The 27666-nt window shown below is 42.2% G+C and overlaps 1 protein-coding gene across 4 annotated transcripts in view; it reads left to right on the top strand.

The window, feature by feature from the left end:
- Dnah8 (dynein, axonemal, heavy chain 8) overlaps positions 1-27666 on the top strand; it is a 280486-nt gene that overhangs the window by 208701 nt on the left and 44119 nt on the right. For all 4 annotated transcript variants that reach the window (XM_005389606.2, XM_005389605.2, XM_005389608.2 and 1 more), the window contains exons 83-87: positions 12468-12541; positions 14290-14442; positions 14816-14971; positions 24660-24776; positions 26792-26893. In XM_005389606.2, coding sequence (XP_005389663.1) covers positions 12468-12541; positions 14290-14442; positions 14816-14971; positions 24660-24776; positions 26792-26893 — 602 coding nt within the window. The remainder of the gene's footprint in view (positions 1-12467; positions 12542-14289; positions 14443-14815; positions 14972-24659; positions 24777-26791; positions 26894-27666) is intronic.

Here is a 27666-nt window from a genome sequence, read left to right as displayed (position 1 = left end):
AAAAGATTTAAAAAATTTTAAAAATTACCAGATGTTCCGTGGAAGACAGATGGAAAATTATTCCAGGGAAAGGAAGCGGGGCGAGGGGTTACAGACACAGAAGCGGTAGCAGCAGCAGCAGCAATGGCAGCAGCGGCTGAGTCAGTGGAACTAAAGGGCAGAGAGGCACAGCTCATCTTGGCGGGCTTGAGTTACCCAGTAAGGGAGACTATTCATCTGGAACATCCAAATGTTGTTGGCATTCACTTTCCAGATCTTCTGGGTTCTGATCTCTGTAACTTTACATACAGTTCATTCGTTCATTCATTCAGGTATTTATAAAGATTATAAAAGTGGTTGATTATGAGACACCAAAACTGTGATATAAAATAAAGCTTACACTGAATTTATTACATAGTTAATGTATCTGTGATACATAGTTGACTCAGACATACCCAAGTCATTAGCCACCGGTCCTTCTGCATTCACTCTTTAGCTTGCTCTGCCGTCATTCCCTCTCTCCTCATCTTGAACTTGGTCTGTTCATCAGTAGCACACTACTCTATGTTCTAAGTGCTTTCACATGGTAGCTGTCTTCTACCTAAACACTGGTACCCAATGCAAACAGCTTCCATATACTATTGGCGGTGATTTATTGACCATCTGTAGCTTTTTTCACTCTGGGATTTTTCGTAGCACTCCAGCTCTCTGAGTTGGTCTAAGAGTGGTGTCTCTTTGTAGCCTTGTAGTCTGTACATAGCTGCTTTGGTGTTCTATTTCTCTCTGCCTATTTTCTTTATTGCTACAAATCATTCTTTTCCACAGGGCAGAACTCACAGCCCTGGTGGCTGGCTGCCTTCACTATTGCCAGACTCAGCATAAGCAGCATTCTCAGGGAATTCCTTTAACACTCAAGGGTTCCAAGTCCAAATATTCAGGGAAGACACTTATTGGCTCAGCCTTGGTCATATGTTCCATTCTGGACCAATCGATGAGATGTTACCAGTGATGTAAATTCATGGCAGAAACCACACAGAGCTGGGATGGGGTCATGTTTTAGAAAGGGTACAGGGCTTAGAAGAAGGGGGTGTTTCATTAATTCTGAATTCAAATACAGTTAAGTCCCTGACTTACGAAAGAGGTCTGTTCCAGGAGAACGTTGGTAAATTGGAATCATTTGTAAGTCTGACAAAGTGAGTCTTACACACCTTTGACACAAAAAATGCAATGTAAAGCATAAGAAACCAAATGTGAGATCCGTTTGTATCTGAAAGTTGGCAATTTAAATGTTCGTGACTGTATTACTCTGTCACCTTAAAATAGTGCTCTTGTCTCAGACAATTGTTTAAGAACAGAATTAAGAAATTCAAGGTGTCCTTTGGAAGAAATCATAACCCTGACGGCAAACAAATATACAAGTCAGACCTGTTCTAGCACCTTCTGTATTGTTATTTGGCTTTGTTTGGCAATATGATGATTTCCGTTTCTTGCTACTACCTTAGTTTTTTCTGGCGACAGCTCAAGCTTGTATTGGTAACTTCATCAGGAGAGTGAAACAAAGTGGATTTAATTTTTATACTGAAGTACCCAATGAATTTTGTAAACAACTCTATTGCCATGTTATATTTAGCAGCATTAGCTCTCCTGCTGTCTGCTGCTTTGGCTTAGAAGTCTCAAAGAGAGCTGTGAAAATTAGACCATTAAGCAGACCTATTAGCATAGGAATCTAGTATCAACTCTTAGTATTTAATTTGGAAAACTTGGTAATAGATGACCATAGGAGGTGAATGAGACCAGAAACCTAGAGACCCAGCTGCCTTACTTAGCAGCCGGGCAAACCAAGGCGTGGAGAAGAGGCCCCAGAGCTAGCTGGTGACAGATTTGCTTCAGGACTTATCTCCGGGCTTTTCAACCCCAGGACATTGATCTCAGTAGCTTTTGACTTTTGTTTCCTCTTACTGATTTTGCTGGCTAGTTTAACCAGCAATCTGACAGTAAGCTGAGGATGGGACAGGATCAAATTTTTGTAGGAAAAGAGAAGGGAAACTTGTGGTTATGGGCGTTCTCTAGTGCTAGCCAGGCTTTGCGGTAAGAAACTCTCAGAGAAGCAAAGTTCTGCTCAGAAGTCCTGGGTACTTGGGTGAGGGGAGACAGCAGGTAGGTCCAGCAAGAGCCTTGCAGGGAGCTGGGTGAGGGAAGAGTAGGTCTCAGGGGAGGAGTCCAGAAACAAACAACAGATAGCAAATAAATAAATAGAAACCCTCAAGTACACAAATTATGAGAGAGAAATGAGCACGACATGTAAGATGAAATGTTTTAAATACAGAACGGAACTGTAATAGCTGAGAAGGTCTCATCAAGTCAACAAGTCTGTAGGAAAATGAAGATTTACATAGTTTTCTCAGAAAAGGTAGAAAGCCCAGAATAGACCAGTAATCAAAGTGAGAACAATTAGACAGTTTTAATCTTGTTTAAAAATATTACTTCAGCAAAGCTCCTGGGCGTAGAGTGACTTTGAGGTAAGTTCCTTAAAAACTTCTGAAGGCTTTCACATCCCATGTTCTGTGCTAGAATACAGAAAAACAGGATATCTTTTCTTCTTTATTAGCATTAATTATCCTGATAACCGAGTACTGCCCAAGATAGTAATTGCATAAAAAAAGGAAACAACAGATTGATTCTCCTGATAACAGAAATATAAAATATTAACTAAAATACAAGTAAGAAAAATTCAACGAGACATTTAAGTGATAATATACAAATAATGTGTTTTGAGGAGGTAAAAATACACCGGTGAATATAAGAAAGATGCAGCAGAAGGAAATCTCTTCAGGACTAGGATGTAGCTCAGTGGTAGAGCACTTGCTTAGCATACCAGAGGCCCCGAGTCCCCTCCCCAGCATCACAAAGCAAAGAAAAATGGAAATAAAAAATTTCTCAACACTAAGTGAAGGCTGTCTCTTAAGCTATCGTATATTATTCGATAGATGCTTTAAAAGCATTTTGTAAAAATTCAAATGTTATAAAAATTAGATTTGACTTTTAAAAAGTAGGAACAAAAGAATATGCAGAAGAAGTCTCAGCATCATACTTGTTGGCGAATGGCTAGCGACAGACATACCCACTGGAGTCGGGCATAAGATAAAGATGTCTGCCATGGCCGCTGTTACTTAGTGTTGTGTCAGATATAGTTAATGTATTGTAAGAGTCGTAAATAAAAGATATAACTATGGGAAAGGAGAAACAAAAATCATCATTACTCTCAGACAATGGAATTGTCTAGCTAAAAAACACAAATAAATCAGCTGAAAAACGATTAGACTTAATAGGATAGTTCAGTGAGGTGACTGGTCACAAAAATAAATATATTAAAAAAATCAATGGCGCTTTCTTGTAAAATAAAATGTAAAAATCCCATTAACTATAGCAATAAAAATGAAACAGAAATAATTTTTAAATACCTATTTGATGAACACTATAGAAGCTTCTGACATAAAAGTTAGCTAAAATAAATGGAGAGGTATACCACATTCCTGATATAAAGGTTCCACATTGTAAAGATGTCAGTAGTCTCTAGATTAATCTATAAATTGAATGCAAGTCTGATTGAAGTTCAAACAGCTTTTTTTCCTGCTAATTGAATGGTAGAGAGATCTTAGATCATCTAAAACTATAAATGAACAAGAATAGCCAATAAAGCTCAAAAAGAACAAAGAATAATGGCAATCTAGTACTACCAAATTTTTAAAAACTTTATTAGTGCATAATTATTTTCATAGAAAAAACAAATCAACGGAGCAAAATGGAAGGCCTAATGTAATATACTGTAGTGTATATGTATAAATAGCTTAGTCTATAGTAAGACTCCCATTTCAAGTCTGTGGCAAGAAAAGAGTTTAGCCAGCAAACAGTGTGGTGATAGAAGGTTAATGAAAGGTAATAGCTTTATCTCACATTAAACTCCAAAATAAGTTCTAGGTTGATTAACATATTAAGTGCTTTAGATTATGCTGTAAAAGAAAAAAGAATATATTGAATTAGTGATGTAATATCGAGTAGCTAAGATTTCCCTAATAATACCAGAGTCCAGAATGAGAGCAACAATAGATCAGATGACTGGATAAGGCTTTTAAATTTAGGTGCCTTACCTGAAAGAGTTAATTTAAACTGGGAGGTATGATAGACATTGCGAAATGACAGGAAAAGGGGCTGGGGATTTAGCTCAGTGGCAAAGCGCCTGCCTGGCAAGCACAAGGTCGTGAGCTCGGTTCCCGGTACCGGAGAAAAACCAAAAAAAGACCAAAAAAAAAAAAAAAAAAAAAAAAAAAAAAAAAAAAAAAGATAGGAAAACACTCAAGGGTAAAGGGCAGTTGGGATGTGGGAAAAGAGAAGGGAAAGGAGAAATTTTGTATGTATGTACATACAGGATAGTTAACATAGTTGTTCTACTGTCTTCTATTTCTTTGCTGAAAGAAACTGTTAATGAGTCCTTGATTGATCAATATTGCATGTCTCTATCTGTTTTCATGAGAAACCACTTTGAAGATATCAATATGTAATACAACAAGCATTGTTAATTTCCTACCACTTTGTTTGTAACTGTATTGTCTGTACTGTTCTTTTGCTATTTTGTAAAAAGTTGTCTGTCTGTCAATGTTTTCCTCCTTTTATTTTTAAAATAAAAAAAAAATTAGGTGCCTTCAAAGCTCCATAAGTAAAGGCAAAATACAAATGAGGTTAAGAGTGTGGGTTGGGAATTATACCAACCCACTTCAGTGAGAGACACTCACTGGTAGTAAGCCATATATGTCATGTATGTCTAGAAACTTATCCTGTTCTAGAGTCTCCCGTTTATTAGAATACAGGTTTTCTAAATACTTCCTAATAAGTCTGTTTTGGTTACTTTCCTCTCACTGCTGGGATAAAATACCTGACGCCCAAAATGAAGGAAGGAAAGGTTTATTTAGCTCACAGTTTGTGGAGGTTTCAGTCCATACTTGGCTGGCTCCAAGGCAGAGTGGCACATGGCAGAGAGCAAACGTGCATGGCGGCAGAACACAGCAAAAACAACAAGAGCAAAAAGGAGGAGTGGGGGCAAGTAGCCTCTTTCCCTCCTTTACATTGTAAACAGGCTACCCCCACCTAAGGGGCATGTAGCTCTCACATAATCTCCATGCGCTCCTCTTCCACAGGCTCAGGATGTACACAAAGTAAGCACCCTGGCTCCCTGCTGAGTCACTTAGCCAAACCTCTCCACTCCCCAAGTTGACACAATGTATCAACTATAACTTATCCTGTTCTTCGAGGGTCTCCAGTTTATTAGAATATAGGTTTTCTAAATACTTCCTAGTAAGTCCCTGGAGATTAGTGGGTGACATCTGTGATACCATCCCCTTTTTCATCCCTAACCCCATTGGTTTAAGTCTTTCTCTCTCTCTCTCTCTCTCTCTCTCTCTCTCTCTCTCTCTCTCTCTCTCTCTCTGTTTGGCAAACAGTTTACCAATCTCATTTATCTTTTCAAAGAACCAACTTTTTGTTTCATTGATCCTGTGCGTTGTTCTTTCAGCCTCTATCTCCTTAACTTTAGCTATGATCTTTATTATTTCTTTCCACCTGTTGAGTTTGGGTTTAGGTTTGCATTGTCCTCGTTTTTCTAAGACCTGGAGGTGCATCATTAGGTTATTTATTTGAGAGGTCTCTGATGTTTTGATGTAGGTACTCATAGCTATAAATTTCCATCTTAGGACCGCCTTTGCTATACCTCTGGGGTTCTGGTATGTTGTGTTTCCATGCTCACTTGTTTTTAGGAATTTTTATATTTCCTCCCCGATTTCTTCAATGATCCACTGATCATCCAAAAGTGAATTATTCAATCTCCATATGTTTGCAGAGCTTTGTAGTTTGCCTTGCTATTGATTTCTAATTTCATTCCATTATAATATGGTAAGATACAGGGGCTGGGGATTTAGCTCAGCGGCAAAGCACCTGCTTGGCAAGCGCAAGGTCGTGAGTTCGGTTCCCAGTACCGGAGAAAAACAAATAACAAAAAAAACCACAATAATAATAATAATAATAATATGGTAAGATACAAAAATTATTTCAGTGTTTTTTGCATTTGTTATTGCTTGCAAAATTTATGACCTAAAATATGATTTGTTTTTGAGAACATGAGCTGCTTAAGAAGAATATGTATTCTGTAGTTGTTGAATGGAATGTTCTGTAGATATCTGTGAATGTCTATTTTATCTATAGTATAGTTTAACTCTCATGTTTCTTTGCTGATCTTTTTGTCTGGATGACCTGCCTATTGATGAAAGTGAAACATCACAGTCACTCACTGTTGTACTGGGATCTGTATGTCCTTATATATTGAATAGTTTTTTTGTGTGTGTAAAATTGAGTGCACCAATGTTAGGTGCATAATATATTTACAATTGTTATATCTTTTTGGTGGATTGTTCCCTTTACCAATAGTTAGTGGTCTTCTTAGTCTCATCTAATTTTGTCTGCTTTGTCAGACATGAGTTTAGCTACTCATGTGGCTTTCAAGTTCCATTAGCATAGAATATTTTCCCCATCCTTTCACTTGAAGTCTATTTATTTCTTTGCTAGTAAGGTGTATTTCTTGCAAGTAGTCTTGTTTTTTAATCCAATCTGCCGTGGATTTTAATTGGAAAATTAACACACTTACCTTCTGAGTTATTATAAAAAGGTGTGTACCAATTCTTGTCATTTTGTTTTTCTAGTGTTTGATTCTTTCCCTATTGTAATTGGCTGATGTATTCTGCTTATTCTGTGTATAGAGCTCCTTTAAGTGTCTTCTGCAAAGCTGGTTTAATGGTCATGAATTTTTTTAGTTTATGCTTATCTAATAATTTCTTGTTCAAATTTGAAGGTTATATATTTGCTGGATATAGTAATATAGGTTGACAGTTATTTTCTTTTATTCAGGGCTTGAAATGCATCATTTTATTCACCCCTGGCTATAGGAAGCCGGCTCTAGCCTCATCACAGTGTGGAGGAGTTTATATTTGTAATCCCAGGGAAAAGTTTTTGGAATTCTAGTAAGTGAATTCCAATCTACCGCTTCCAGTGCAACCCACAGCGAGAATGAAGAAATAAACATGTGTCTATAATTGTGGGGGAGCCAAGGGGATCCTAAGTCCTGTCAGAACAATGGCTGTCTAGAACAAAGGCCACGACCTGGGGCTGAACCGGGCTGTATTAATTCGTAAAGAGGGGAGTGGCTCAGGGATGAGAGACTGTGAGCATGGCAGGAAGTACGTGAGTGAGTGCTGTGAGCTGGGCCAGGTGGGAGGCACAACAGCACCGCTGCAATATGCAGAGAGAGGTCTGCAGAAAGAGTACTGGATTCAGGTAACAGGTAGCCTCTAGGTTGGGCAGAATCTGTAGAACACAGTTTGAGGAAGTATCTTGTGATTTGGTTGCTGCCTCAGCTTTGATGTCTGGCCCTTCTGCCCTGAGATATCACGGCCTCAGTCTCTAGCAGTGCGGAGTCTCTTGGCCTAGCCCATGCTTAGCAGTTGGGAGGTAAGGAGGGCATCGGGACCTGTCCACTGCTTTAAAGGCTCCATATCAGCACCCTCCGCTAGACCCATTTGCATTGCTTAAAGCCAATTAAGGGGATAGAGCAATATCCTTGTCAGCACTATACATGTCAATACATGGGAGTAAGGCAAGGTTCAGCCAAAATGGAGACAAATGGTCTTCTTCCAAGAAAGGCTGTCACGGTGGTCCTCCACACCTGGCCTTATAGGGCTTTTGCCAGAAAGTCTGAAATTGCTCTGATTGGTTTGCCTCTATAAGTGACTTAGCATTTCTCCCTTACAGCTTTATATATTTTTCCTTGCTCTGTCCTCCCGACATTTTAACTATAATGGAACACTGGGAGGTGTTGTCTGGTTGTGCCTGTTTGAAGTTTTAAATGCTTCCTGTACCTGGATGTATCTGTATCTTCCCCAAGATTTGGGGAGTTTCCTGTCCTAATGTCACTAAAGGATTTTCTATGCTATTAATCTGAACCTTGGCACTTCTTCTATACCAGAAAGTCCTACATTTGGTCTTCTAACCATATCCCAGAGTTCTTGGATGTTTTGTTCATAATTTCTTGGGCTTTTTTCCTTTACTAGTATCTGCTGGTAATAGTTCCTCAACTGTAACTTCAAGCCTTGAAAATCTGCCTTCTGCTTGATCCTGTCTGTTGGTGAAGCTCTCCGCTGAGCTTTTGATTTGACTTACTGCACTTTTTGTTTCCAAGATTTCTTCAGAATCAATGTCTCTCCCTCCCTCCCTCTCTCTCTCCTCCTTCATATCCGTATAGTCTTCCTTACTTCATTCAGCCATGTATTTATATCTTCTCTGAAGTCATTCATCATTTTAAAAAACAGTATTTTGAATTCTTTGGCACTTCATCTGCTGTGGTGTCTCTGTATTTATTTACTAACGAGTTATGGACACTCGGAGAAGTCATGGTGCCTTGTTTTGTTCATACTTCTTGTTTTCCTGACTTGAGACTTGTGCATGTCTTGGCGTGGATCTCTCTTCCACTTTTATGTGAGGGTCTTGTTAGTGTCCAGGCTTTTTGAGGATTTGACCTCCACTGCACTTAGAGAGGGGAAAACAAACCATAGTAACTACGACAACACAAACCCAAACCGGATATTGACATACAGTAAAAACCAATGAAAAGCAACAACTGTACCACCATTAACAATGGGAAAAAAAACAATAATAATATGGAGTAAACTAAAAAAACCAAAAAAATACAAGTTAAAGTAATAATAATGGATGGGTGGAGAATGGGAAAAGGGGAAAAAGTAAAATTTGAAAAGGAAGATGAGGAGGAAAAAGAAAAAAGTGTGATTAAAAGCTGAAAGAATAAAAAAAGTTAATAGAATGAGGTAAAAGTAACACAAAACAATAGCAAACAAGACAAAGAGAAAAAGCTAAACAAATACAGAAAGAAAAAAAAGAAACGGGCGCAGAACGTTGCCTCCCGTCTCGGAGGGCAGAATTCCTTTCAGAGCGTCGGGTATTAAAATCCACTGTGGGGAGGACGGTGAGTCACCTCTGGGGCCTGCTGTGTTTCCAGACCCATTTAGGGACAAATGCTGCTAGCTCCCCTCCTTCCCGCTGGGCCGGGGTCATTCGGTATTGTCCGCCTCAGGGTTCCGTTCACTCCAGAGGCTTTTAGTGCTAGTTTGGGCCCTTCTGTGCACCTGAGCCACCGCTGTACCCAACTAGCTTTGCAGCCTGTGGGCTTGTGAAGTGCCCACTTGCTTCAGAGGCCCCTCTGCCTGTGCCCAGGGACACAGCAAACATCCGTGCAGAGGCACACCCCTGATCATGTTGATGCGTGGCAGAGACAAAGAGTCCTTGAGCCGTGTGCTAGAAGGGGCAGTGAGGAGCCAAGCCGTGCACTGGGTTGGTCACAGCGCTGTCAGACGCAGCCCCCTCAGAAGCCCAATCAAAGGGTCTGGCTCCCACCACGGAGGGCGCTGCTGCCGATCACTGCATCCTCCACAGCCTGAGCAGCAGCCTCACTGCTTAAAATTCCAGGAGGGCCCTGACTAGCTATTCCCCTCTCCATAGCTGTCTGTCTCTTTCCCTCTCTCTCTCTGTGGAGGTAGGGTCTCACTATGTAGTCCAAGCTGACCTCGAACTTGTGATCCTCCTGCCTCGGCCTCCCAAGTGCCGGGGTTACAGGGATGTGCCACCATGCCTGGCTCACAGCTATGTCTTGTGGCTGCCTTCCACCTAGTCACTGTGGTTGGGTGACCCCAGCAACTCTGAAGTATGGTTGTTTTATTACTTCTGCTTCCCAAAGTAGCTCAGTCTCAAACAATAGAACCCCTCTTAAAGTGGCTCCTGACCGTATTACTCCTAGATATGGCAGGCACTTCTTCTCCAAAGCTAGCCTGTTACACAGCAGGAGTCACATTCAAGGTAAAACCTCACTCTGCTTTTGCAACTGGGGCTGGCGCTGCCACTGCATTTATCACCGGGGCTGGGGCCCTTTCTGGGCTTACCCCGGGCTTGTAGACTTGGGCTCCCTTTCTCTTGGGAGCCTAGATTAGGGTTTTAGGCTGCTTTGTGCTTTTTTTCCTACATCGTTTTCTGTTTGTCCATGATTTTTAGCTTTTCTGTTACTCTTTATTTCTTCTCTTACTTCTAAGTAGCAATTTTCCAAGTTGATTCCAGGTCCTAGAGAGCCTGTAATCTGCTGCTGGCTTCTACTCTGCCGTCTTGGCCTCTCTGGGGTAGATATTGCGAAGTAGATTTGCTGGGTCTTGTGAAAACCTCCTTGTAACTTTTTGAGCAGCTACAGGCCCATTTTCCAAAGCAGCTTCACCACTTTACATTACCACTAGCAATGTGGGAAGATTACATTTTCCATAGCCTTGCTCATACTTGCTATTTCCCCTTTAAAAAAGTTTATAGCTAGGGGCTGGGGATTTAGCTCAGCGACAAAGCGCCTGCCTGGCAAGCGCAAGGTCGTGAGTTCGGTTCCCGGTACCGGAGAAAAACCAAAAAAAAAAAAAGTTTATAGCTATCTTAGAGAGAATGAAATAATATTTCATGGTAGTTTTGATTTGCATTTCCCAGATGACTAATGATGTTAAGTGTCTTTTTCTGCACTTGATGGCTGTTTCTTTATCTTCTTTGGAGAATTGTTGATTCAGATCCTTAGCTCATTTTTAAATTAGGACCATTTCAAGATTAATTTTTCAGAAGCCCCCTGGGCCATGCCCTGAATGCAAAGGCAGTCATTTTCATTTGACTCTTTGCTGTTGAAGTCCTCTGTAGATTCTGGACACCAGACCCTTATGAGAAGTATGATTTGTAAGTATTTGCTTCCATTTTGTAGGTTGTCCTTTGATGGTCCCCACTGGAGCACAAAAGTTTTAGAATTTTGGTGCTCAATTTTTAGTCCTATTTTCTCTTTCGTTGCATATGTTTAGGGTATTATATCCAGAAAAACCACCACTACTCCAAGGTCACAAAGATTTACTCCTATATTTTCTTCCAAGGGTTTTATAGTTTGGGTGTTGACATTTATGTCTCTGATTCATTCTGCTTTAATTTTTGTATGTTGTGTGTGATGTAAAGGTCAAAATTCATTCATTTGTTGAAAATCCTGTCCTTTTCCACACTACATGGTTTTGGGACCCTTGCTGAAACCTTGTGGACCATGTATATGTGACAGTTTATTTCTGGATCCTGTTCTGTTGCTTGATCTCTCTGCCTCTGCCTCTGCCTCTCTCCTTTCCTCTCTCTCTGCCCAGCCTGTGTCTTGCTGTTGCTCCCTGCCCTGTCCTTTCGAAGCGCTGTCTCCAGTCCTCTGGTCTATTCATTTTTCTGATCAGTGCACCAGAGGCCAGGCCTATTTAAACAGCAAAGGTCCATTCTCTTAAATGATAGAGGAAGGGAGGCTGGGACCATTTCAAGATTAATTTTTCAGAAGCCCCCTGGGACATGCCCTGAATGCAAAGGTGACCACTGGAGATCAGTCTGCCCTCTGAAGCGGAGGCCCTAGAGGTCAGACCCATCCTACCAGTTAGTCTAACAGGAATGAGGGGGCCCGGGGCATTTCTCCCTCTGGCCAGACTGTCATCTCCATGGAGGAGCCCCGGGTAATCATGACTATGGAGGAAAAAGAAAACAGCCTGTTGCTAGACACAGGTGCAAGTCTCTCGGTCCTTCTTTTCAATCCTGGCCTTCCTTCCAGCTGTCACACCTCAGTGACAGGAGTCACTGGTGAGGAGGTAATACACTATTTTTCACAACCTTTAGCTGTAACTATTTGTTAGATCTTTCTTGCGTATCTCTGTCCTCCTGAGAAACCACTTTGAAGATACCACCATGTATTACAGCAGCCACTGATATTTTCCTACTACTCTGTCCATAACTCTGTAATGTTTGTATTGTTCCTATGCTATTTCGTAAATGGGTTTATGTTTATTACTATGTGTTTCCTACAACAACCATTGAGAATAGTCAATGAATATTCATTTGGTCACTCATGTATAGCTCTATTTATTTTCTTTAGAAACCACTTTGAAGATACGAAAGTATAGTACAACAACCATTGATAATAACCTACCACTTTTGCCTGTAACTCATTTTTTTTTTTTTTTTTTTTGGTTTTTTCTCCGGTACTGGGAATCGAACTCACGACCTCACGCATGCCAGGCAGGCGCTTTTGCCGCTGAGCTAAATCCCCAGCCCCTGCCTGTAACTCATTATTATTTGTCTATTTGTTTTCCTGAGAAACTTCCTTGTAGATAACAATATGTAAAACAACAACCATTGATAATTTTCTACCACTATGTCTGTAATTCAGTAAGCCCCCCTATTACTGTGTTATCCTTCTTTTACTCTTTAAAATTAAAAAAAGATTAATTTTTCATCCCAATCCTGTCATAAAAATTACATCGTATCATCATTAACCTTCTCCTATGTTACAGAATGTAGGACTATCTCAATGGGACAAGGACAGGAAGTGCATGCTAGAAAGCTGATTCAGATGTCAATGCAGCAGGTATGTATCAAGGGGGTGCTGCGCCTATTGCAACCTTATTCCTGTTCCTCTTCCATGCCTCTGATTGACCTAGAGACACCACAGTGGGGGAAACTTCCCATCTCTGATGCTCAGTCCCTGTTTTCCATTTTGTGAATTTTAATCGCCAGGCTGGCTTCCTCCTGACAGCCCATTGGGGAGCTTTCCATTTTCTATAGTATATACTTCATTTTGTTTTCATTTATTTACATAATTACAATTTGGAAAACACACCTTCTGGTTCCTGAGAATGCAGCTCAAGGGTCTTGGAATGTCATGATGGGTATTAGTAGGTAGTACTTAAGAAATGACAGATTGAGATGGTTAAATTTCAATTTGTAGTTAAAGGCAGGCTTTCATTTTTTATTAAGGGGCAGTTTTGGGCAAATAAGAAATACAGACTTTATATTTAAATATTGATAATGATTTTCATTGAAAGTTGCAAGCTAGATGAAATACTGAGAAATAGCTCTCATCACACCTAATAAATATACAAAACATTAATTTTCTAGGAATGTTCTGTGGACAGTCATTTCGACTGTAATAAGAAACTGCACCATTTATAAAATAAAATAAGATCTTGGTTTATTTTTAAGCTTTTGATCCCATCATGGCCGTACAACTTTGGTGCAGCTTTTTCTCTGGAAATTAATCATTAGAGAGGGTTAATGGGCCCAAACGCTACTTGGGTCATCAAAATTTCAAACTAGTCATTAATTCTCAAGTGCTCTAAGCTCTAATCTTTACCACTTAATTAAATTCAATAATAAATTATATTTAATTTATATATAAGCAATTATATAAAATTATTCCTACTTAGATCAAATGTTCCACTCTATTGAATGATCTGACAGTTTAACTTTGGGCTAAGGTAATTTCTTTAGTTTCAATGAGTGAGAAACTTTTTCACTGAAATATTGCACTCACACTAACATTCTTTGGAATACTAGTTCTTGTAGCCTCCAAATTCTGTTTCCCAGAGTAGGGTAAGAATTGATAATAACGGTATTACTAGGGAGGAAAAATGAACAAATACAGCCAGGATGGCACCTTGGGAGTCGCCAGATTTAGGATAGTGTGGAATGTGACACTGTGGAATATGGAGTGAGGGACTAGAAAGTGACAAGGTCCAGGATGACACAGGATGACACAAAATAATCCTGAATCCAATAAAGGTAGATTTATCAAATTTGTGTTTAGTACAATAGTGCTCAATAAATTGTGTGGTTTCAGGAATGTGTGTATAGAGCGATAACAAAGAATAGGGTTTAGCATTTTGGTAGTGAATGCCCTCGAATGTACTGTCTCCAACTCTCATGAGATGGTGTGTATCTTTCTTTGTAACTGTGCGTGACTATGATCCGGTCTTCTTGGTTCTGAGGTAGTCGGTTCTGCTTTCCCGCAGGCAGGACAGTTTAAATTACCATTCCTACCATTAGATGGTGCACACAGTGTACTTATACAAGGCTGCCCTCCAGTTTTAATCTCTGTTCTTTTCTGAATAGAGTAGTAGAATATATGCAATTTGAACCCACCCAATTCTAAATAACTAGGTTTTTCTGGTAGTAGGTGACTGTATTGACATGCAGTTTAAAATATGTATATGTCCGCAAACTGGAATAATCAGGTGCTCTAGGCAAAGAGTTTTTTAAAATCTGGGCATTTTGTTCCACTAAAATGGTCACAGAATGGTTGCAAGAAATAAATATGAGCTCCTTTTTTGGATACAGGGTGGTTGGGTATTACTGCAAAATTGTCACCTTGGCCTGGAATTCATGGAGGAGTTACTGGAGACGCTAATCACCACCGAAGCCAGTGACGACTCGTTCCGAGTGTGGATAACCACGGAGCCCCATGATCGATTTCCAATTACACTGCTCCAGGTTTGTTGCTGTGCGATACCAGCCTTCTCATTGACACCTACACGGATAACCGTAGCATAATCAACATGATCGAAAGAGGGAAACACAGCAGGGCTTTTAGGCCCCGTAGAGTCTACACTACAAAAATCTTAACAGTCATCAAAATCTGGGCCATAATTATCCAGGTTATGCAGTAAATATTTCCATGAGAGATCCAGGAGGATATTAATTTATTCAGTTTCAGCTCCAGTGAGTGTAATTAATTTCTACAATGCTGAGTTTCACACCACATTTTATGTTCCACAGGCATCTTGTTGTCTGATGTCACATAATGTCTATTTTATCCTTCGCACTAATTTATAGCGACGAAATCACTGTTTTCTTTTGATGGCAGACTTCTCTCAAATTCACTAATGAGCCGCCCCAAGGTGTACGCGCGGGTCTGAAAAGAACGTTTGCTGGAATTAATCAGGACCTTCTGGACGTCAGTAATTTACCCATGTGGAAGCCAATGCTCTACACAGTGGCGTTTTTACACTCCACGGTGCAGGTAATCCAGGCAGCGATTTGCACACGGGGGTGCTAATGATGAGCGGCGGCTTCAGTGGAGAATCCATAGGAAGGTGCCACATGCTCCCACTGTCACCTTGAGCTGCTGTCTTTCCCATCATTGCTCTGTACCCCCCTCTGACTTGCTAGACCTTAGTTATGGAGTCCATGTGGCCTCTGCCCTGACCATGAGATGGTAGAATTCCCGAGGGCGGATAATCTTTCTCTTGCCATCATGGCTGCACCCAGAGCCCAGTCAAGAGCTACTTGTACATTGCTCAGATTATTAAGAGAGGGGCTTGGGCTTGAAAGGGTCTGCTCTGGTGAGGAATCTCATGTGCATCATTTCATGTGACAGCAATAACCATGTCTCAAGGTGGGGCAGTCACCACCTTCAAAACAAGGAAACTGAGGCAGAGACCGCTTAAGAACATGTTATATGCGGTAGGTCGGGACAGCCTGGTCCTGATTGGTATTATCCCGCAGTAGTCAGAGGGATGGTGGTGCTGGGCAGCACTTCCCTGCTTCTCAGTTTGCTGTTTGTGTTTACAAAGTGATTAATTATTAATAGTAGCAATTTAATAGTTTTGATTATCAAGCAATTTGTCTGTAGGATTTGTTATCATTTTGTTCTGTATTTTAAGTTTTGTTTTTGTTTTGGGCTCTCACACCAAACTATATCCCCAGCCCTTTTTATTTTTTATTTTGACACAGAGTCTTGACAAGTTGCTGTTTGCCGAGGCTGGGCTTGAAGTTGTGATTCTCCTGCCTCAGCCTCCCAGAGTGCCGGGGTTATAGGCAGGCACCAACACACCCTGCTGTGCTGTACTTTAACTTTGTATGCTGCTCTGTATTGGAAAGCTGTGTGGGTTTAATGTACTTGGTTCATACCTTGGTTTCACAGAGAGATGGAGAGGGCCCGTCCCTCCTTCCCTGGAGCTAGGTGAAAGACAAAATGAGCGCTGCCACATCCCAAGAGTCACGCCGTACAGCTGTGCTCAAGGGTGTGTGGAATTCCCTCATATTTCCCAAGGGTGGAGGGCAATTCAACGTTCACCCCAGAAATGGCTAGGCATATTTACCCTCTGGCTCATTATTCCTGCCACTTTCTGAGGTCCCACACTACCATCGAAAGGGCTGTGGTGTTTATCTGTCTCCCAGCCCTGGGAGAGTTAAGGTCAGATTGCAGGCCTTGCTGGTGGTTATTTTTATTAAGTCCCTCTATGGCTTTTACATCATAAATTACAGCTGTCAAGTCCCTGAGACCTATTTCATGCATCCTTGTTCGCTTTGCTGGACCTTATCACTCTAATACAAATATTGCTTTATCTCTGTTATTTAATTCCCCATTCACAAATCCTACACTTTATGATTCTGTTCTTAGCAGTGATGATTCAACTCTTCCACTCTGCTTATCATGGAGAGACGACTGGGGGAGTGTTTTCCATATGGTCAGTGCAGTGACCTGTGTTTTTAGTGGCTATGACCCAGTGCTAAACACAAGAAAAGCAGCAGGTCTGTGGTCCAGTCATGAAGCTAAGGGGAAAAAATATCTCCATGCTAGGCCTGGGAAGCTAATAGTAGAGTGTCTCTTTAAAAAAAAAAAATTAACTTAAAAGTGAATCATAGTGTATTAGAAGGAACACTTCACTGGGAGTCAGGAGGCCTGAACTTTGGGACTTGCTCTGCGCTCAGTTAGCAGAGTGAAGTTGGTCGGTTCTGTCCCACTTAGGGGTTGTTTCCCTAACTGTGAGTTTGAGACAGAAAGAGGGAATTTGTTGTGTTTCGGGTCTCGAATATCCCCCCAAAGCACATGTGTTCAGAGGTGGGGCTTCTGAAAGGTCAGTGGATTGTGGGGCACTACAGCTAACTGGCTCTTTGGTGAGTGGGTCTTACCGGAAGAGGTACATCACTGGGGTGTCACCCAGGATGGGCTGTCTCCCTCTCCGGCTCCTCCCTTCTCTCTCTGCTTCCTGGTCACCATGATGTGAGCAGCTCTGCTCTGCCCAGGCCCTTCCGCCATGCCCTCCCTTCTTTGGAGCCAGCCAGCTATAGACTGCTCTAAAACTGTGAGCCAAGATAAACCTGTCTTCCTTTAAACTGTGGATGTCAAGATGTTTCCCATTTCTAAAATGCTATCATCCAGTTCTGTGACGATACAGCAAGTATGGGTAAGCTGAATATTTTCCCTCGTTCCTTTCTCATCAGTTGCAGAAATGTTCATCACGATGATTGCCTAAATATTTTCTTTTACTTAGGATACAGCCAGCCCTGATAGAAACATCCAGAATTCTGTTGGGGCTTTCTCTCTGGGCCAGCAGCCCTTGGAGCTTATTGGAAATGACCTCAGGCACTGTCCCAGACCTGCCACTCAGAACCCCCAGTGTAAAAAGATGCCCAGGTGCTGTGTGTGCGCGTGAAAGATTGAGACACAACTGCCAGAAGAAGGAATGCTGTTGATTAGACAGTTACTTACATTTCTTTTATCTCTTTCATGTTGGATATAAGAGCCACAGACCTGATTTAATTGACAGGGTCCTCCAAATGAACACACTGTCACTGTAACAAGTACCTGAGATAATGAGCTTATTGTTAGGTTTATGGCGCAGAAGAAAAACAAAGGGGGAAAAAGGCCTTTACTCTGGACAGGGAGAGGAGAGGATCGCACGCAGCACAGGGCTCCTCTACGGTAGACGAAAGAAGCTGGGGGTTTATGAGGACTCTGGCTAGAGGCGGAGCTTGAGGGGTGGGCTCAGTGACGTGTCGGGAGCTGATTGGGCTTCCCTTGAGTGCGCCGGAAGTGTAAAAGGAAGTTGTGTTCAGGGCGAGGCAGGAACCTATCACTTAAAAAGAGGAAAGGTTTACTTTGGCTCACAGGTTTGGAGGTTTCCGCCCATGGTCAGCAGACCCTGTTGGTTTTGACTGGGGACAGGTGTGACAAAGGTGTTAGCCTCATGGCTGGGACACAAAAGAGAGGAGGAGGGAAGAGTTCTCAGTCCCTTTAAGGGCACAGTTCCACAGACCAGATGGCTGCCCACCAGGCCCCACCTCTGAATGGGTCCTTCACTTCCTAATAGTACCATGGGCTGGAGAGCATGGGTTTTGGAGGATGCTTAGCCAAAGCATAGCACACAAGACTGAAAAAAAGCACAGGAAATCTAGTCATGTCACATAATCTGAAGCTGTGGACCTGGAAGGGCTTCAAAGTCCATCCCACATCAGAATGCAGGGCCTAGGGTAAAATAGCCAGCCCCCACCTGCTCCCCAGGGTCATCTATCTCCGGAATTGTGGTTTGGCATCGGCCCATCACCTCACCGACTCAGGGCCATGCTGTGTGATATGGACCCTCTCCTGGTGCGGAGAACAAAATAAGCTCGCTTCCTTTCCCTTCCTTAGAGAAGGGCAAATAGACTGAGCTGGTCAGAGATGACTTCTGCAAGTAGAAGGATGGTAGGGAGTGTGGTTTGTTTTGTGGCCGAGGTGGGAGCAGGATTACCCAACAGGAGGCTGCCCTGGCTGCAACCTTGGGAACTTGCCTGGAGGACAGAGCAACTCCTCACTAAGCTCTGCACTCTACACACACCCTTCCCCTCCTTTTCTCGTTCAGGGGCTTCCCATCCACACTGAGCACATGGCAGCTGCCCTGGACTGGAGGTTCCAGCAGCAGCTGCCACCCTCACTGCCTTCCAGTGATGTCTCTGCCCTTGCCAGCCGCCCTACTGCCAGCCTCGTGAGAGCCTTTCCTTCCCAGAAGCCTGGGCTCGTATTGACCCCCACTCCCAGCATGCTCTTGAACATGACCCACATTTCAGCATGCTCTTGAACATGACCCACAAGGGGACCTTCTCTCTGGCCTCACTCACCCTGTAGGAGTTTCACTGAGATACACTTTCCTCCAAAGTCTTCGTCTAGAGCTGGAGATGTAGCTCAGTGGCATAAGCGCTTACCTGGCAAACCTGAGGTCATGAGTTCGATTCCCAGTACCAAAAAAAAAAAAAAAAAATCTCAGGCATTTCAGTTATAAGATATTTTCAAAAACAAAACAAAACAAAACAAAGTCTTGGTCTTCTGAAACTCAATCATTACATTCCTAGTCTCCTCCCAACATCTCTGACAGAAAGAAGAATCATGTCCTCTGACTTCTCCTGTTTCTGGCCCATGTCTGGCTTTTGAGCAATGCATTGGGTAGAGTAACCAAATTGAGCCGTGCTTTGCAGCCAGCACCTGGAATCCATCCCAGCCACACAAGTCAGTGTCCTGGGAAGAGGAGAAGTGGACTTCTAGTCTTAAGAACTTCCCAAGTGATTCTAAGATGCAGCAAATGGAGAATACTAGCTCAACAGCCCCGGCACTTAAGGGAGGAATCTTCAGCCATTTCTACATTGTTCTTATGCCTTGAGATTTTTCTCCCATCACTTTAGTTTTCCCGCCTTGGGCCTCATCTTTGAGACTTTTCTAATGGCTTGTACACAACTCTGTGAGTTCTTGCTGCTGCTGTTGTTTTGCTAAACTCATTTTGCTGCTGGCCCAGAACAGTGGCCTCTAGAGAACTTTGCATTAAGGCTCTCTACAGGCCTACAATGGCAGTTGCAAATATGGCAATTTTTTAAGGGCTCTTAAAAATAATTTAAATATTAAATAAAAACAGCCATATCACCACGGCCCAGGGAATTCTTTAGAAAGCCAGCTCCAGCCTTGTCGCGGTCCGAAGGAGTCCACAGTTGTAATCCCCGGAAAAGTTATTGGGTTTCAAATAAGTCTAATCTACCACTTCCAGCTCAACTCACGGTGAGAATAAAGAGACAAACACATGTCTGCAGTTGTGGAGAGCCAAAAGGATCCTAAGTCCAGTCAGAACAATGGCTAACTGGAACAAAGGCCACTACCCGGGGCTGAACCGGGTTTTATTAATTCGTGAAGAGGGGCGTGGCTCGGGGATGAGAGACCATGAGCATGGCGGGAAGTGTGTGAGCGAGTGCTGTGAGCTGTGTCAGGCAAGGGGCACAACAGCACCTCTGCAATATGCAAAGAGAGGTCTGCAGAAAGAGTACTGGATTCAGGTAACAGGTAGCCTCTAGGTTGGGTGGAATCTGCATAACACAGTTTGAAGAAGCGTCTTGTGTTTTTGGTGGGTGCCCTTCTGCCCTGAGATGCCACAGGCTCTTTGTCGAGCTTCAGCGCCAGTGGACAGTGTGGTATCTCTTGGCCTAGCTCATGCTTAGCAGTTGGGAGCTAAGGCGGGCATCACTGACCTGTCCATTGCTTCAAAGGCTACACATCACACCTCGGCTAGACCCATTTGCATTGCCTAAAGCCAATTGAGGGTGCAGAGTATTAGCCTAGACAGCTGGGTGTATATCAATACACGGAGTAGGGCAAGGTTCAGCCAGAATGGAGACAAATGGTCTTCTTTCAAGGACAGCCATCCCTGTGGCCCTCCACAAATTCCATTATTAATACTCTTTCAGAAAATACAACCTTGACAAACACCCTTGGTGAATTTCATGGTACATGTGAAGTTCTTGCTTTGGGGAAGCATGGTTGTAAAATTCTTCTTTTAAATATTTCCTAATAATTACACCATGTGCAGGTTTTTCTTTTATACTCTGCGCTACAGTATTTCCTCATGGTTCTGGCTGTTTCTGTTAGTGACAGTATTTTACCTATTAAAGTTTCCTTTATGTTATGTAGTATGGATTAGTATTTTTCATTTTATATTAGTGCAAGTTATTAGAGTGAGATAGCTTCAGTTACCTTGGTTTTTTTTGTGTCTTTGTTTTTGAGAAAGGGTCTTGCTCTGTAATTCAGGTTGGCCTTGTACTCACTATGTAGCCCAGGCTGGCCTTGAATTTGCAGCAAAACTCCTGCCTCGGCCTCCTGAGTGCTGGGATTACAAGCATGTGCCGCCATACCCAGCTCAGCTACCTTATCATAAGGGTGATAAGTGAGGTGATTGCATTAGGCTGTGGGAGCTGTTAGATTCTAATCTAAAGTTGGAAATAGCTTTAACATTGTTAAAATGATTATTGGACATCTCCAAAATGCTGACTTTTGGGGCGGGGTAGCAGGAATCAAACTCATGATCTTGCACTTGCCAGGCAGGCACCTTGCCGCTGAGCTACATCTCTGGCCCCTTAAAATGCTGACTTGTGCGAGTAATTGTTTTCACCAGTGAACTAAGGAGTTCTCCAATATTTCCAAGTTTCCCAGATTTCACTAGTGGCTCTGGCATATTCTCTGGAATGAAAAAGAAGAAACTGGATTGGCAAAACCAAGTAGGGGGTAGACCAGTTGTCCTGCAGTTCAGCGCCTCCCACCACTCCCACCAGGAAGTCCTTTTCTGGCTGAAGCTTCCTACATTCCATCCCTGATGGACATAAACACTTGGTGCTGCTGCCCACCAGTGCTCACACCCTCCTGCACAAAGTCTTGAACTTGCAGCTTCCTCCTCAAATCTGTGCTTCTGTCTTTGCTCATGGTCTTTGCCAAACCTGGAAGTCTCTTTTCTCTTTTCAGAGAACAGACTCAATTTCATCCTGAACCAGAGCCACTGTCTGAATGTCTTTTTCAGGCTTCGCTTCTATTGTAAATTTGGACAGCTGATTTACCAGTCACTGTCGTGTTGTCCCTTTCTTGCTTCTAAATCTTATTTTCTCAACTGAATTAAAACTGCATGAAAATACATGAATTTTCATGTTTTTCTGTTGTACTACATAGGACTCTTCTTGTGGCTTCCAAGATACTATTTGGACTGAAGGGATTCCATACTAAAACAAGTCTAGCCAGGCATGGTGGCGCATGCCTGTAATCCCAGCCCTCGGGAGGTTGAGGCAGGAGGATCGTTGCAAGTTCGGGGCCAGGCTGGGCTACAAAGTGAGCTCAAGGCCAGCTTGACCTGCATAGCGAGACCCTGTCTCAAAAAAGACAAAAAAATAAAATAAAATACGTCCAGTGAAACCTCTTGCTTTTGCACTTCTATATGAGCTCTTAAGCTCCAGTGGTTTGAGTTTATTCTAATAGTATGCCAAGGTGATAATTCAGGGTTTTTTCTTCTTTATTGTCACTTAGAGAGATCAGTGGGAACAACAATAACAACAACAAAAAAATAGCGAGAATACGAAACAGCTTCTTTCATGGAAGAAAATGACGCTCAGTAAGATTTTGTCATTTTCCTTCCAAAATGAGCTCAACTAAAGTCTATGACTTTGGTAAACCAACTTATAAACTGAATACTTTAAATGAAAATTGACAGTAAGTGACATAAATGTGAAGCAGATTTCAGCATTGGGACAATTTTCAAAGATCACATTTTAAAGAGCAACTAAATTGCAGTTGCTCCGTGCATACAAATGGAAGTGTTTCTGTAGAGCCAATTTAAGCAGTTTAGTAATCGGAAAGAATTATTGCCCATTCAGTGTCCTGTCTAACTGAACTTTAAAATTTAAAAATTATGTTAAACACATAGGTAAAAACTAACGGTTGTAGGCTTTGAGTCTCTGTTTAAAAAATAGGAAAATACACTACAGTAGTTCCCTAGTTCACTAATGCTTTTGTGAACAATTTGGTTCACAAACACAGGTGTGCCACAAAATTGTATTTTTGTTTGCCAACTCTATTTCAGGTCACGAACACAACCACGGCCCTCTTTTTTAGAATTGTGGAAGGAATTAAGTTCTTAAACCGAGGTGCCACTGTATTCGTATTTCACTAAATGGTTAGCGTTCCTCTTATCATAGATCCAAGCTGGAAGCAATCCCAGGGCCTAGTGGATTAACTGAACACATATTAATACAATATCCCATAGACTGTCAGCCCACCTGTGTACCTGGAAATAAGCCAAAAGAAGCTTACCTCACTGTGTCTGATGTCCACTCAAGAAATTCAAAACCCAGGTCAGCCTTGGAATTGACCTCCCAGAGAATGACCCAAGCGCTCCTTTCATTCTCATAGTAATTGACCAATGCTGATCAAGCAACCTGGCTTCTTTGCCCAAGGAAGATGGAATTAGAAGATCTGTTTTTCACTGCCAAGATTCCAAGTCTGACCATAGGACCAAACATTTCAATAGGAAACATCTAGAAAACAAACCAAGGCAATGTGAATGCTGGGCCAGGAAGCCATGAAGAGAACAGACATTCTTACCGGCCAAGGCTCCCTTTGCTGTGTCTGGGATCAGTCTGTCCTCGTTGTGGTCCTGTCTTCTGCTCCTTGTCACCTCCTTTATGCACTCCACAGCTCCTGAGCTTACAAGTCCTCGTTCTATAAACTACAGACAGAGTCTGAGCCCCAACTTCAAATCCCTGGGAGAAGGAATCTTCTTCTACTTTGGATCAGATTAGCTAAGGATTGGGGTGGGAGTCAGACTATACAAACCTCTAATGCCTGATAACCTAGCTTACGGAATTGTAGGTCAAGGAAGTAATCATAGCATTTTTCATTTTTCAGAAGTTCCCCCCATGTCTTTCTTATTTCCCAGGGTCAGAGCAACCTGACCCAAATTAATGTTAATGGTTTACTTAATATCTTAATAGCATACTCTGAAAATCGGTAATGAAAACCTTTGTGCTTTCTGAATTCCTTGTCTAAGCTGTCTATGATTTTGTCTAAGCTAAAATTCCATCAGTGAGATTATTTAGTATGTGAAGTTTGGGACAGCTGCAGTGAAAAGTATGAGAATGGCTTGTGAAACAGCAGAGACAGAGAGATAGAGACGGACGGAGAGACAGAGAGACAGAGAGACAGAGAGTTGGTTGAGGAAGGCAGAAGAGAGAAAGTAAAGTTGTTATATATTTAGAGGTAGGGAAGTAGAATTCAGTCTTCCCATAAATGTATAAGGGGACCTAGCCTCCACATGGACCCTCACCTTAGACACTAGGGTTGGGTCCAGATGAACCCCTGGACCTTCTGTAGAGACTGGTTGTGTGCCAGGCATGGAAAGCTGATGGCATGGGCATATTTGGACCATCTATGTGATTTCCTGGGTAATTGGGGCCCGGAGACATCAGTTCTAACACAAGAATTCTTTTCTCTTTGGTTAAGTAGGGACAAACAAATAAAGGCAGTGCAGAAGTTTTAAGACAAATGTGTCATGTGTGCAGTCAAAGTCTTTAGTTTTCGAAATCTGAAATGGTGACATTACAAAGTGAAGCACTTGTAGTGCTTAAATTTTCAACTTGAAAAATTCAAACTCTTTTAACATTTCACTCTTACAGGGGTTTGACTTAGAATAGCAATTAATGCAGCAGGTATTCACTGGGCACCTACTCTGTTTCTTCTCAGTTGTCAGTGGAAGTCTAGACTTTAAGGGAAAAAACACCAAGAACTCCAAGTTGGCAAATATTAGATTTATTTAGCTATACATAGATTCATGAAGTAATATCTCTAATGGTTCCTCTTTCCAAAATTCTATATCCTGTTGTTTTAAGACACTGTTACCTTATCTTGATGATGTGGTCTTAGTTTTACTATACCTTTATTAATAATAAAAAAGGAAATCATGTGTGGTGGTGCATGCCTGTAATCCCATCACTCAGGAGTCTGCCTGGGCTACATAGTGAGTTCAGGGCCAGCCTGAATTACACAGCGAGACCCTGTCTCGGTAAAACAAAGTAAAACAAAACAAATAACAAAGGAATCAGCTACAAATAGTTTAAAACTCCATGTTGTACTTTTCTTTGTTGTTTTTTAGGAACGAAGGAAATTCGGTCCCTTAGGATGGAACATTCCTTATGAATTCAATTCTGCTGACTTTTCAGCCAGTGTTCAGTTTATTCAGAATCACCTCGATGAATGTGATATTAAAAAGGTGAGTGAGACCGTTTCTTTCTTCTTCTACTCTTATCTCAGCCTGGGACAGGGACTGCACTTGCGGAGATCTCCCCCAACCCTCTTTCAAAGGCCTCGCTCATGGTTATCACTGTGTACTGGTCCAACCTCCTCTCCTCCTTCCTCCCATCAACTCACTGGCACACCCCCAAAGCGCCCATCAGTGAAGGAGCTCAGAGTGCTGCAGAGTTCCCTGGCCTCCCTCCTTCACACCCAAGTGCCGCAGGGCACTGCAGGAAGAGGTGTGCCTCAGGCTAACTTGGCTTCTCTGACCTTACACTTGCCTCCCAAAAAAGAAGCTAGAACCAGGCATGGTGGGGCATGCCTGTAATCCCAGCACTTAGGAGTCTGAGACAGGAGGATGCCTGTGGATTCAAGACCAGTCTGGACTACATAGCAAGCTCCTGCCTCAAAGAAATGAAAGAAAACCCCTCATAACTCCTCCTCCAGACAAACATGCAAACAAACGAACAAACAAACCAAAACAAAAAGGTGCTAAAGTTGCTGTCTTCTACCTCAAAAGGAAGCTCTTTTTCACTTTAGGTTACCTTTTCTTCTCTCTCCCCCTCCCTCCCTCTCTCTCTCTCTCTCTCTCTCTCTCTCTCTCTCTCTCTCTCTCTCTCTCTCTCTCTCCAGATGCTCAAGAATAAATGGTTTTGGTTTTCATTCTGTCAGTGCTGGGAATTACACCTAGGTACTTGCAAGGCAAGTGCTCTACCACTGAGCTGCACCCCACCCCTTAAATCACTTCACTGTTAAGCTCATCCATACAAACAACCACCATTTCTAATCCTGTCACTCATCATCAAGTGGTGCTTCCCGGTGTTCACAGTGCTCCCATAAGCAGATCCTCGTTTTTGTCTCCACCACCCACGAGGTAGGCCGGGAGCATCACTATGATGTGTATTTTTCTGATGAAGAACAGAGAAGAGACCCTGAGTGTCCTCCTCAAGGTTACGGAGCTGAGGACGCAAACCCAGGTGTCCTTCCCCTTACGTGTTACCCAGGGCTGGAAATCTGGCTTCCCCACGATGGTGACAAATTAGAGCTGTATCGCCATCCAGAAAGTGGGCACAGATTCTGTGGTGAACAAATGAATTAGTGTTTGTCAGACACAGTGACGGTGCGGATAAGTGCCTCCTGATACCGCTTTCCCTGCCCATGCCTCTCTGCTTCTCCACAGTGGGCCTCCGAGATAATTACAGACTCTGCAGTAACCGGAGGGTGCTGGGGAGCCATGCTGGAAAGGAGGAAACCGTAGAACCAAACTATCATTTTCCCTTGAAATGACAGAGGGATATTAAATTAAAAGTATGGCAGTTTGATGAAAAATGGTATTGTGTGGGTTCATAGTCTGTGGTTATTTATCATGTTGGTTTACACAAATCACGGTCACCTTGAAATAGTTGCTTTGAAAGACAACCAAGCTGGGAAATAAAATTTTAACCGAGAAAAAATAAGTAAGAATGGAGCATCCTCACTTTTCCTACCCCAAATGTGGTGAGGGTTTCAAGAAACCGTTGCTATTAGCAATATGTTGCTAATATGATTGCCATAGAAATTAATGAGTAATTTTATGCAGTTTTGGCTTGCAGGGTGAAATAGCAAAAGACTGCATTGTAGAAAACCCTGTGAATGCCTTTCTTTTTGTTGTCATACTGATTTCCAAAAATATATTACTAGGAAAGCACATTGAAGTGTTGATTACTTGATTTTCCTTCTTTCTTCACTAACGCTTTTTCTCTCTACAGTAACCTGGCATGCCTCTAATAACTATTATAGGTGATTACATTCACACAGTGAAAATCTGGTCTTTTTTCTCTGATTTTAAATAACCTATCGGCAACATATCCACTAGTGTTTTCTTTGGTGGGCAAACTGTAGCAATTCCAGCCCAGTAACAGAATAACTTTAAACATAGTCTAAGGTCTAGATCAAGTCCTAAGCTGTTCTTTTGGGTGCGCAGTGAATTATCCTTTTTTATTTTTAATCAAGGGCGTGTCGTGGAGCACAGTCCGGTACATGATTGGAGAAGTCCAATACGGAGGCAGAGTGACAGACGACTTTGATAAACGTCTACTTAATTGCTTTGCTAGAGTAAGTCAATTTAAGAAAACATAAAACCCGGAGACACATTTTTATTGAATTTCCCTTTTAAACAAGAATTCTTTCTGTTTGTATTGGGTATACCAAACTTAAGGGGGAAAGAAGGATAAAACAGAGCTCCTAAAAAAGAATGAGTCAAGACCCCCTCACCCCTACTGCCCACACCCCAACACTAGCAGCAGCATCAAACTAGCAGTTTATTTGCGGTCCCCAGGAGAACACTGGTCAGTTCTCAAGCCTGCGAAGCTGCTCCTGTATCTGCCCAGGTCTCCCTGCTGTCCCTCTCCCGCACTCCACCATCATTCCATGCCTTTTCCTGAGTACCAGACTCATGGTGACTTTAAGACCCAAAATAAGGAGTGGGGGAATTCATCGTAATCTCAGATTTCTCATTTCTTCTGGTAGGACTGACCATTGAAAATTGATGAAGTGTTCATTTTTCCCCCTCTGTAATCCATGAAATCCACATTGAGCATGCTGCTAAGCATTTTCTGGAGAAAAGTAATTCTTAGCAATTATAGCTTTCATGTCAAAGATGAATACTATGAATAACGCCTATCAGCTTGAAACTCTTCTTGAAGTGTTTTTACATGTGTGTTAAAGAAGCAATAAATTAAAAAATAAAATAAAATAAAGAAGCAATAAATTATCCAGGCGTGGTGGTACACACCTGTAATCCCAGCACTTGGGAGGCTGAGGCAGGAGGATTGCTGTGAGTTTGAGGCCAGCCTGAGCTGCAAAGTGAAACCCTGCCTCAAAAAGAC

The sequence above is a fragment of the Chinchilla lanigera genome, unplaced genomic scaffold (assembly GCF_000276665.1).
Source record: "Chinchilla lanigera isolate Chin_1 unplaced genomic scaffold, ChiLan1.0 scaffold00036, whole genome shotgun sequence".
In the NCBI taxonomy this organism is placed as follows: Eukaryota; Metazoa; Chordata; class Mammalia; order Rodentia; family Chinchillidae; genus Chinchilla; species Chinchilla lanigera.
Note: the sequence above shows the minus strand (reverse complement) of the source record. Positions and strands in the feature narration are given on the sequence as shown.